Source organism: Nicotiana attenuata, unplaced genomic scaffold (genome assembly GCF_001879085.1).
Source record: "Nicotiana attenuata strain UT unplaced genomic scaffold, NIATTr2, whole genome shotgun sequence".
Classification (NCBI taxonomy): Eukaryota; Viridiplantae; Streptophyta; class Magnoliopsida; order Solanales; family Solanaceae; genus Nicotiana; species Nicotiana attenuata.
This window is the reverse complement of record NW_017670745.1, coordinates 312,128-324,676: the sequence shown is the minus strand read 5'-3', so window position 1 is coordinate 324,676 and position 12,549 is coordinate 312,128. Positions and strand designations below refer to the sequence as shown.

The 12,549-nt window shown below is 34.5% G+C and overlaps 1 protein-coding gene across 1 annotated transcript; it reads left to right on the top strand.

Moving 5' to 3' along the window:
- The first annotated feature begins 9,845 nt into the window (after nucleotides 1–9,845).
- LOC109242919 lies at nucleotides 9,846–10,394 on the top strand. Its single transcript, XM_019409794.1, has one exon. The coding sequence runs from the start codon at nucleotides 9,846–9,848 to the stop codon at nucleotides 10,392–10,394; it is 549 nt and encodes a 182-aa protein (XP_019265339.1).
- The last annotated feature ends 2,155 nt before the right edge of the window (nucleotides 10,395–12,549 follow it).

The following is a 12,549-nucleotide window of genomic DNA, read 5'->3' as shown; positions in this document are numbered from 1 at the left end:
CAGAGGCGGAGCTAGAGTGACGTCAGCGGGTTCGGCCGAACCCAGTAGCTTTGGTTCGAACCTTGTATTTGTCTTAAAAATTTCATTGAATATGTATAAATTATTAAGTTAGAACCGAATAACTTAAAACGATTAGAATCCCGAACCCATAAGCTTGAAATCCTGGCTCCGGCTCTGTCAATATCTATATATAAAGTTGGGAATAAGAAAGCTGATGTGGCATCTTTCATAGATGAGGATTGCTATTTATCTTTTTTCTTGTTTTTTTGAAAAAAAATTTGCCCAAAAATCTTTTTCCCTTTCAATGAACTTTATACTATTAAATATAATACAATTATACTTAATTGTAACGTTTCTTCCATTTCTTAGGCAATTTAATTCATCATAATTATCAACAAAATTGTTATTATTTATAATAATGGAGAACTAAAAAGGCGTTTAGCAAGGACCGTAAGTGCTGATGTTTTCTTCTTAGACACCTTTTAGAAAAATGTTGAATAGTCATCAATTTTAAAAAGAAAATGTTCAACAGTCATCTATTTTTGAAAAGTTAGTACACTAAATTTCCTTAATAGTCGCCTCGCAATTACGTCTTCTCCTTTGTTTTTTCATTCGTTACATATTGTTCATTCTTCCAATTTATCAAAAGCAGTTAATGCATCATAATGATCCAATAAATTCATTTTCAACTGACTTATTTGGCCATACAGTGAAGAGAGGAAGACACCCAAACTAGAAGATTACATGTACTTCACGTTTATGAAAACATAACATATTCTGCTATTCTGAATTTCATATATTTTCCTATTTTTTTTTCCTCTTTCAATTCTGTCCATTCCTCAAATTTTGTTCCTTCATTTGCAATTCTCTATCAAAAATAGATCTTATTTGCGTCTATTATACGAGAAGCAGATGGCTTTTGTGTTGAATACATGGAGAAGTGTATCAATCCCTTATCTTTATGGAGCACATAACTTCCACCAAGTGAAATTTTGTATTTCTTGGTTTTTATAACCTTTCTTTGATTAGATATTAGTATTAGACGAGGTTTTATAAAAGAATTATTTTTTATTCTTTATAGGAGAGGATAAATCTCTTTTATCGATGCAAATTTGACATGACATAGGAGAAGCCTCCCTTTATCAAAAATTATATTATTATATTATTAGAGGTTTAATTTTATCCTTATAGTTTCTTTTGCAGGACAAACATGGAGCATCAAATCAAAGCACATAAAAGATCATGAAAGACGGATTCATCACTTCATTTCTACTTGTGATTTTTATAAAGTAAGTAGTAAATTGTCTTTTATTTTATTCGTATGATTGGATCATGTATTATATGTACGACAAAATAAAATAAAGTATTTGGTTTACTTTGTAACTTTTGATTCTTTTTGAAGTATTGTGATAATTATCTTTCTTTTTGAAAGTTATGTTTTAATTTTCTTCTTTGAATTGCCTATTATTTGTAAGACAAAAACTTTTTTATTTTTTGCAGATAGGATACAAATAATTGAGCAAGTATTCTGAAGTGAAGTACTCTATTCTCCTTTGGAATGGAGAATATGTATGGGAGGGAAAGTAATGAATAGAAAAGAAAAGACAAAGATGAAAGCTAAGAAGGGCATAACGAGAAGGAATATAAAAAAGAATACGCTGCAATTTTCACATATTTCTTTTGTTTTCTTTTCGTTATTAGTTTTTTTACTTTTATTTCATATTTCTTTTATTTGAATAGGAGAAATTTTAGCAAAGCTGATGTTTTACTATCTAATGAAAAAAATATCTATTTACATGCCTCTAACATATAATTGTACTTAAAGAGTCATGTATTAACCTCTCACTTCCTCCTCATTAATTATAATATATGTAAGTGAATTTTTTTTCTTAAAAATCCTTTCTCTTTTTTTTCATTTTAAAAAGAAAATCAGGAAAAAATGCTAAGTATATGATTTATCAATATGTAGAATTATCTTTTATATCCATATTAATTTTAAAAAATTATCTCTCTCATCCACTATATGTTATTATTTTTTTTTTAAATTTAGTGATATTTCTTATTGGAAAATTTCACTAGTTGTCATTATATAAGAGGCCTCCATGGAAGTTTGACACTTATCTTCTTCTTCTTTCTCTTATTCTTTTGATTATACATTCCATATACAAGTTTATACATAGTTATACATCATTATACATGTACTGCATATGTATAATCAAATTAATTTTTTTCATGTTTTCTTACTTTTCTAGAATAATTCATGTATAAATCTACTTTCCTTGTTGATTCTCCGCCAAATCACGAACCTGTAGCAATTGTTTCTCAATTTTACCATATAAGTAGAATCAGCGAAAAATTGGGGAACAACTTGCAGCACTAAAGACAAACAAATTGGGGGAGAAAGATCAAAATTAGATGACGGAAGAATTAAAAAATCTCATGACTTCATCCAAATAAGATAATTGTCCTGATTAAACTCCGTTGCCGCATAAAAAAGCTAGAAAATACTCTTTTTTTCAAATATTAGCCTATTATTTTTGGGCTACAGATTTGTAAAGTTATGACTGGGCTATTATATTGCAAGTCAGATGTGTGAGTTGTATTTATGTGAAATTATCCCTTTATTTTTTAATTTTATAACTACCTAACGAATCTGAATAGGTCTTGATGATAAAAATTTACAACAGAGTCTTAATATCATTAAGATATTAGGATGTTATACATTTAATAATTTATGTACAATTGATATTTCACTATTACTCCTATATTTTCACCACTAATCACTATTACCACTACTATCATTGTTCGCCACCATTATATATTACCACCACCCACCATCCAATAACCAACATCCTCAACCACAACTACCACTACTGCCAACTACCAAGTATGAAAGTCATTTGTTACTATCATTAGCCATCATTTACAACCATCACCAACAACAACCATTACCACCACAATCACCAATCAATACTATCAACCACTACTATATATCATCCATCACTAATAACAGTCACCACCACTATTAACTACTACCGTTATCCACTATTTACTACCCATAATCACCATTATCAACCAACACCACCACCAGCCACTACGCAATCGACATCCACAATCACCACTGTTAGCGATCATCACCACCAACCACCATATAATTTTTTAGAAATATTTTATTAATATAATATTAAATTAATTTGTACTATTTGATTTGAATTTATACTTATTAACGTTTAAATAAAGACAAGTTTTACACATTCATATTTAGAGAAAACAAACAGTTTTAATATTCAATATACAGATCTTAATACAATATCTCAATATTCAGATATATATTCAGATGTGTATTCAAACTCAGATGTTTTAATCTTAAAAGTTCACATGTTTTTCGGGGGCCAAATTAACATTTCTGCGGATGCTTGTATTAAATAAGCTTCGGATTTTTTTAAACTTCATTATCCTGGTGCTTTCCTTCTTTTAATTAACAAACATTTTAAAACTATGTGTAGCCTAAAGATGAGGTTCTTGAACCCGTCAAATTAATTCATAAAATTCACCTATTCGTAATTGAACACTCATTTTTTTGAAATCCTGGATTCATCCATAAAGTTACCTGATTTTCAAGTTCTGCTATAATAAATAAATGTTGAAGTTCCTTACTATTAGATTCTATGTTTTCCTGAGAAAATCAGGTTGGTGAGGTGCCATACTAATTGAAAAAAACATGAGTATGAATTCTAAAAAAAAAACAATTGGTAATGTTTTTGGAACTTACGGGTATTATTTGCCTAGGTTGATCTATCTTTCTCAACAATGGGTTTGTTTTTAACCTGAATAAAGTTGTGTATACCACATTTGGATTGAAATGAATGAAAGAATTTTTCAAGCCAAGCAATCAGATTCTAAGGGCATCATCAGAAAAATCATCCAAGAAGTTATCTATCACTGAGGAACAGACTTGCCGCAGAACTTGAAAGGTTCAATTTTTACCCTTGATAGTATAAAATTAGTAACAGGAAGTATTGGTAGGTCAGATCTATAAGGTGCCAAACTGCTAGTTGGGATATCTCCATATGCAGTTTTTTCCCCTTCTTGTACTGATTTGCTATTGGTAATAAAAGTTTTTATTTACCAAAAAAAAGTTGTTAATATAACTAGATGGATAAACCAAAGCAAATTCTATAAATGAGTTTCTCAAATGCACTTGGTTGAACCATTTGACAGTTGCGAATAAGTGGGAAAAAAAACTCCATATCCTAAAATCACCAGAAATCTTTGAAAAATAATGTAGAATCACCAGGAATTGTGAATAGTGATAGAAGCTACTTCTAGAATCTTATGAGCCACATAAGCAAAGCAAAAAAAGAACTTAGGATGAGAGAAAAAAAATCAAGAATCAAGAATCAAGAATTGTTGTAAGCTCAGGGGTGGCCAATACTTAGTTCAAGGGGTATACATAGGTCGGGTTAGTTCGAATTTTTAAATACCAAATGAAACCAATGGTGTCGGGTTATTAAATCTACAAACCAAACCAAAAAAGTAGAATTTTTCAATCTTCATTTTTCTCGGGGTTTTCGGTTGTTTTTTTCCAATTTTGTTTTTGATTTTTTCTCCGGTAAAGTCTTCGTAGAACATAATATATAACTTGTGCTCCAAATATTATATTTTTCAAGAAAATAACACAATAATATGAGATAAGTCATAGCATATACTATAATATTTAATAACAAAGATAATAAAATTACATAAAGCAAATATTGCTAATTAATAAGCCATAATTAACATAATCTAAAAATACTATATAGATTATGCTAAAATAAGTACATTTTCACTATAAACCAATATAAAACTAAAAAATAGAGATCCAACACTATCATCATTCCTAGTATTGAATTGAATTTCATTATAAACCAATATAAGACTAAAAAATAGATATCCAATACTACCATCATTCCTAGTATTGAATTGAATTTCTTTTGTTAGCATTAGTATTAATTTGAACTTTGCTTGAGTTACTACATTATAGGTAATAAAATTTATTTACCATTCAAGAATGTTAAGTCTAAATTTGAAATAATATGTTAAAAGAAAACTGTGAAAAAATTTAAGAAATATTTATAAATTACATTATAATAAATATTTATAAGTATAAAAGCTTTTAAAAATTGTATAAATATACAATCGGGTTGATTTAATTTCAGTCTGACCTTTTTTTAGTTAAAATCAAACCATTTATTGTCAGATTTTTTTTCTAATACCAAAACAAATCAAAATAAATCACAAATTTGGATTTTTTTTTGGTTTGACTCGGGTTATCGGTTTGGTGCGATTTAACAGTTTTCTTTGTATACCCCTACTTAGCTCCATGGATCTTGGAGCTTATGCTTGTTCCAACATGAGACTTCTCTTTACAGATGCTCGGGATATTGTTTGACCAAAAAATATTAATTTTGGCTTAACCAATTAGATTTACACAAAGAAGGGTTAATCTCGGTTAAAAATAATATTCAAAAGAAAAAGCTACCGGTGTCAATGCAAAATAACTAGTATATTCGATCTTTATGGTAAGGAATATGAGCAATGATAGCAGTATTCAATGATCCAAAAAGATGGAGTATGACATTAAATAATAATAAATAGCAATAAATAAAATCTGCCATATAGGTTCTTATACGTGCAAAGAAAGAAATAGATCTTGGGGTTTGTGAGGTCAGAGGCTCACGTTAGCAGCAGATCTAAAGGAGACTAAAGATTAACTAAGAAATTTCCACAGATGGCGTCAAACTATTTGACCAAAAAATATTGATTCTGGCTTAACCAATTAGTTACATAAAGAAGGATTAATCTCAGCTAAAAATAATATCCAAAAGAAAAAGCTATCGGTGTCAATGCAAAATAACTAGTAGATTCGGTCTATATGGTAAGGAATATGAGCAATAATAGCAGTATTCAATGATCCAAAAAGACGGAATATGGCATTAAATAGTACAGTAATAAATAATAATAAATGACACTTAGGCAAATAAAACGTGTGAGTCACCCGAAAAGGGATGGATCAGTGGTTATTTTTTTCTAACAATGATCAGTGGTTGTTAACACTTGGGTTGTTCTTAGATCTGGTGGAAATGCTAGAAAAGACTTTTGGTAAAAAGGTAGTATTTATATATATGCGATAAGACTAGATGAAACATTGCCTAAAAAGTCACAAAAATAGCTTTTTCTATCTAGGCTCTCGGCGCACGTTATGCTAACGTACGTCGTCTGAGAAGCAGCCATGGAGAGAAAGCGCGGACGACCTAAACGAGAGCCACTCGTGACGGTCGGAGAAGCCATAAGTGCTGCGGTAATCGCAAATACACTAGCTACAAGATGTATTCAACAAATAACCACCCCAATTGGAAGCCAATTTCAACCTAGTGTTCAGAAACTAGGTTCTCCGAGCAATACTAAGGGACCAGCAAAAAGACTAAATCTCAGTGCAATTCAGATGAATGTGACTTCGTCGTCATGCGAAGGCACGCCAGTAAGTGTAGAAGTGGGAAATATGAAGGACAAAGGAGAAATAGTAGGAGCTGAGCTGGAATCCAATGAAACAGTAACAGAAGAGGTGATTGCTGCGCCAAAGCCACATGCAGAGGCTCCGATGCAGGGAAAATCATGGGCAAACTTGTTTGCTGGCAACAGATCTTCAGAAAATGGTATGGTATTATCGTATATTCCACCAAAAATAGTAGATGGTAATATTGTGGTCAAGTTAGATAAGGATGAAGTTGATGCTCAAAATAAAAAGTGGGAGTGTGCCCTAATTATCTATGTAATTGCGGATACCCCAAGGTATAAATCTATGGAGAGGTACATAGCTCAAACTTGGAGTCGTGTGGTAATTCCAGATCTGTACTTACATGAAGAAGGCTATTACATAGATAAGTTTAATACGCCTGGTGATTTGAAAGACATTCTCTATGGAGGTCCATATACAATCAATGGAAGACCAATGATCTTAAAACAATGGACTCCAGATTTCGATCTTAAGGTAGTGTTTCTGACTGAGATACCTTTGTGGATTACTTTTCCTAAGCTTCCAATGAGCTACTGGGGAAACAAGACTTTGAATCAATTGGCTAGTGCCATTGGAAAGCCTTTGTTTGCAGATGAACGCACAACAAAGCAGACTCGTATTTCTTATGCTAGGATTCTAGTGGAAGCTAATGTCACAAAAAAACTTCAAACAGAATTGACATTGCAAGAGCCTTCAGGGAAAAAGTTTCAGCAACAAGTGGAGTATGAATGGAAACCACACTACTGCACATAGTGTCTGAAGATTGGGCATGACTGTGCATTGAATAAGAGAATACATAAGGAAGAGCAGCCTCAAGTAAGAAGAAAACAAGGTAAAGTTACTATGAGATGGCAAGTTAAAGGGCATGGACAACATCAGCCAGCAGATCCAAACGATGGAACAAGCAAATCACTGGTAAAGGAAACTACTACTGCTCTAACAGATGCTGAAATTACTGGGAATCCAGCAGTGACTAAGGATAAGAGAAAACAATTGAAAGACAAAGCAATGAACAGGTGGAAGAATGGCCTGTGCTCACAAGCAACAGAAGGTTGGTGGCAGGAACAACATCAGTACCAATTCAGAATGGATTTCAGATCTTACAAAGTGAAGAAGAGAGTAAGGAGAACCCTATGCCACCTGATAGGGGGGTGGAATTGTCATACAGCAATGACTTGGCTAATTTAGAATATTAGGGGATTGAATAAGAGGTATAAACAAAAAGAAATAAAGCAGTACATAAAGGATAAACATATCAAGTTGGCTGGTATAGTTGAAACAAAGGTGAAAGAAGCTAAAGTAGGAAAGGTGCTTAGTAAAATAACACCTGGATAGAACATGCTGACTAATTATAAATATGCTGTGAATGGAAGGGCGTGGATTGTATGGGATAATCAAATGTATGTAGTGCAACCAATTGAAAAACAAGACCAGACATAATGGGATGCAATGTTACCTCACAGTGGTTTATGGACAGAATACTGCTGATCAAAGGAAGAAACTATGGCAACATATATAAAAAAAAAATTACAAAAGCTACTACAGGACCTTGGATGTTAGGGGGAGATTTCATTGCAATACTTATACCTCAAGATAGAATATTTAAGGTACCTATGAGTAATGCTGACATAAAGGAAATTGCTGAATTGTGCCATGATATATGCATTACAGAGCTGCCATGGAGAGGGGATTATTTTACATGGACTAACAAGCAGCAGGGTGAAGACAGAGTGTGGAGTCGTATAGATAGGGTGTTTGGGATGATGAATGGATGATAAATTATGGTCATCTAATCACTGAATATGGGGAGCCTTATATCTCATATCACAATCCCATGTGTATCAATATAAGGCAACCCAAGATTCACACCAAATGCCTTTTCAGATTTTTTAATGTGTGGACCAATCATCCAGATTTTAATCTGATAGTTGTTGAAAGCTGGAACAGGAACAAGGCAACAGGAAAAATGAAAAACATCTACTCAAGCTCAAAGAGATGAAAAGTTAGTTTAGACATTTAAATGCAACTGAATTTAGAGGAGTATCTGAAAAGATTAAACAAGCTAGACAAGATGTGCTTTACATACAAAGCCAGATGCAAACAAACTACACGGATCTGTTACAAGACCAGGAGAAAGAATGGTTACATAAGTTGGAAACATGGTCATTGGTGGAAGAAGGAATACTACAGCAAAAGGCTCGAGCTAATTAGATCAAATTGGGAGGTTCCAACAACAAGTTCTTTTCTGCAGTCATCAAGGAGAGACAGCACAAGAAGCAAATCACAGAATTACAAGCATTATCAGGTAGCCCTATAACAGAAATATCTCGGACTATCAAGGAGGAGATAATTAACTTTTATAAAAGCTTGATGGAACCAGTGCACATGTCCTAACTGCTGTTAATATGTTGGTGATGAGAAATGGGCCAACCTTAACACATCCGCAGTAGCAAGATTTGAATGCAGAAGTAACTGATCAAGAGATATATGAGGGGATGAAGGGTATAGGAAGTGATAAAGCACCTGGCATAGATGGTTACAATGCAGAATTTTTCAAGAAAGCTTGGCCAGTGATCAAAAAAGAGGTATATGCAGCAGTGAAAGAATTCTTTCATACAGGGCTGATGTTTTCAGCAATCAATTGCACTACCATTACTCTGTTGCCTAAAATCCCTAATCCTGTGACAATCAAGGACTTTAGACCTGTTTTAAACAATTCTCAGCAGCCTATGGATTACAAGCCAATCTTAATAAGAGTGCCATTTATTTTGGTGGTGTGACACAGACAGAAAAGGAAAAAAATTCTGTAAGATACTGGCTACTCCCTAGGGGAACTACCTTTTAAATACTTGGGAATTCCTCTGGACACAAAGAAGTTAACTGCTATGCAATGGCAACCACTGATCGAGAAAATAGTAGCAAGAATCTCCTCTTGGACTGTTCGGAAGCTGTCTTATGCTGGTAGAGTGCAGTTAGTACAGACAATGATTTTTGGCATTCAATCCTATTAGGCTCAAGTGTTCATCTTGCCAGCTAAAGTGATGAAACTGATAGAGGCATATTGTAGAAGCTACATCTGAATTGGTACCAATACAATAACAAAGAGAGCATTGATAACTTGGGAGAAAATGCGTCTACCTAAATCAGCAGGAGGCTATAACATAATGAATCTCCAAGTGTGGAACAAGGCAACCATTACAAAACTCATTGGGATTTGGCACAAAAGAAAGATAAAGCTTGGATAAGATGGATCCACACATATTACATCAAGAGGCAAAATATGCTGGAAATGAATATACTTCAGCAGGCAAGTTGGATGCTGAGGAATATTATGGAAGCAAGGAAGACAATACAACAGTTTCCAGAAGTAAACCAAAGACAGAGTGCTATTAAGCAGATTTATCTAGGTCTACTGGGAAACCACAACAAAGTTGCATGGAGATCGTTGATGTTTCACAATGAAGCTAGACCTAAAGCAGTATTCACAATGTGGATCCAATGCCATGGAAGAATGCTCACAGCAGATAGGCTAACTAAATGGGGAATCCAAGTAAATCCAAGTTGCAGCTTATGTAATAATGTAGAAGAATCACATATGCATTTATTTGGTGAATGCAGCTTCTCTAGAGCAGTGTGGTGTAGATTACTGAAATGGCTACAAATGTGTAAAGCTTTAGTGATTCCTTGGACGCAGATGGTTACATGGGTGATTATACAAGCTAAAGGAAAGTCATGCAAAGCTAGAATAGTGAAAATGATATATGCTGAATACATTTATGGGATATGGAAGGAGAGAAACAGTAGAATTTTTGAAGAGAAATCAAAGAATGCAGAATAAATAGCTAGAGAAGTGGCATGCATATGCAACATTAGAGCACAAGGAATAGTAAGAGTAAAGATGCAGCAGCTCCAATTCCGAAGGCAAGAATAGAGATTGACCGGCAACAATTATATAATGTCCATTATGTACTGCTTACAGTATAGGTATAGCGTTAGAAAAATGAAAAGAATATAGCAAGTCGAGGATGACTTGGCTGATTCGTAATGACTTCTTTGGTTATTAATGAAAATATAATTACCAAAAAAAAAATATTGAGCAAAAAAAGAAAGATAAGACCAGATTCTCTCTATAAAGTCAATGTGTTCCTTACAAAATGAATATCCCCCTTCTATCATTGTGTCTCTTTTTATTTATAGGGAACATGTTCCTAGAAACCTTAATAGTACAAGTGTGAGAATATCCACTAGAATATTCTCTTTAATGTCCTATCTTGAAGCTAGCCGTTATAACTCTACCAAGGGTGTTCGACCTCGAACTCGATCTTTATTAACTCCTCGACCGCAACCTTCACTGTTCCTTGAACCACTTCGACACATGGGAGCTTGTGAATGCCTCCCTAGCTAATGCTATCATGACTTAATCATTTCAAAGAAATTTTTTGACCCATACAGTTAGTCCCTCTGCTTATTGAGGTCGATCTCGCGGGCGAGTTCGATGAGTGGATTATGTTATTGGTGGTCGAGCTTATCAAACGGCTTATACGGGTCATGGTGGTTGCGGCAGATAGGAAACGCAGCCCTCTATGAGCCGCATAATTCAATTCTTCGAGTTTCTCGGGTGATTTGATGGGGCTACCTTATCCAAGAGTTATAATAACGTCATGACATCATGCGTTATTATGATGCATGTTCCTGATGCATAGCTTCTTTTCGCGTGTTACCCTTGATTAGACCTACCGTTTTGATTTCGGTGCCATTTATGGTGAACCATTTTTTGTTTTGGTGTTGTGACTTTTATAAATAGGGATTCTTGGACCTGGCTTTGAAGTTTTATTCTTTTAATATTTCGAAGCATCAACCTTTCTCCCGCTTTCCTCTCCTTTGAATCTTCTTTCTTGGTTCCATTGACCTACACCATTTTTCACCCTCTCCTGTTTATTACTGTTACTACTTTAAATCATGTCAAACATGTCTTCTAATGTCGGCAAAGGGAGTCGTGTTGTTCCCTTGGCAATGGTGTTTCCACCCTAAGGGGAGAGCATTTTCGCCATTGTTGAGGATGAAGCTTTCCCGTTGGTAGAGGAGATAATCCCACGCAACTTTGAATCCAGGTCCAATTTTACCAAATTACCAGATGCTGCTTCTGGAGCTTTTCAATCAACGATGATACCTAGGGAGTTAGTGTAACTTAAGGCCAAATTTGTCCTTCCCAATCATGTTGAGTTGATCCCGCCGAAGGGGACACGGTACAGGTTCACTGCCCTATATTGCGCTCTTTAAGCCTACCCCTTCCAAATTTGCTATTCTTTCCCCCTCCTTCCGTTAGTGGAGGAGTTATGACGTCACTACGGCATTTTTCCTGCTGAGCTTGCGCCGTACGTTTATAAAATTATAAAGAAGCTGACTAAGTTGGCCGAATTGGGCGGGGTCGAACTAACGTTGTGGCACTTAGTACATCTATTCGCCCCTAGCTTTTATAGGGGAACAATGCTGAACCTTTGCTACCGGGGAGGCAAATGCTTGGTAGTGAAGATGGATGACAAGGCCAGTCGTCAATTCTGGTTTAACTATTTTTTTGTCAGAACCGAGGACGTTGTGGCCAATGTCATCGGCTTTCTTGAGGCTTGGAACTACACTCATAAGTACCTCGTTTCTTCTCTTTGTTTGTTTGGTTCTGGATTCTGATTTCTCACTTTCCTCTTTTGAAGCCAATAGCCATCTTCCTCCTTTGGTCGCTTACATCTCGAACTGGGTCGAGCGACTCATCCCCCATATTGTAGGAATCCGTGAGTGAAGGCATGCTGGTCCGATGGTAATGTTAGGTGCAGATACTGGATATATCTATACAGTTTGGAGGCAATGACAGAAATCATTGTATGTTTGAGGAATGGTATGATGAACCCATTAACCAGGAATACTACAAATCAATTTTTTGCAGTATGTTTGGAATATGAACACTGAATACCAACGCCAGATCTTTGAAATGCAACAAC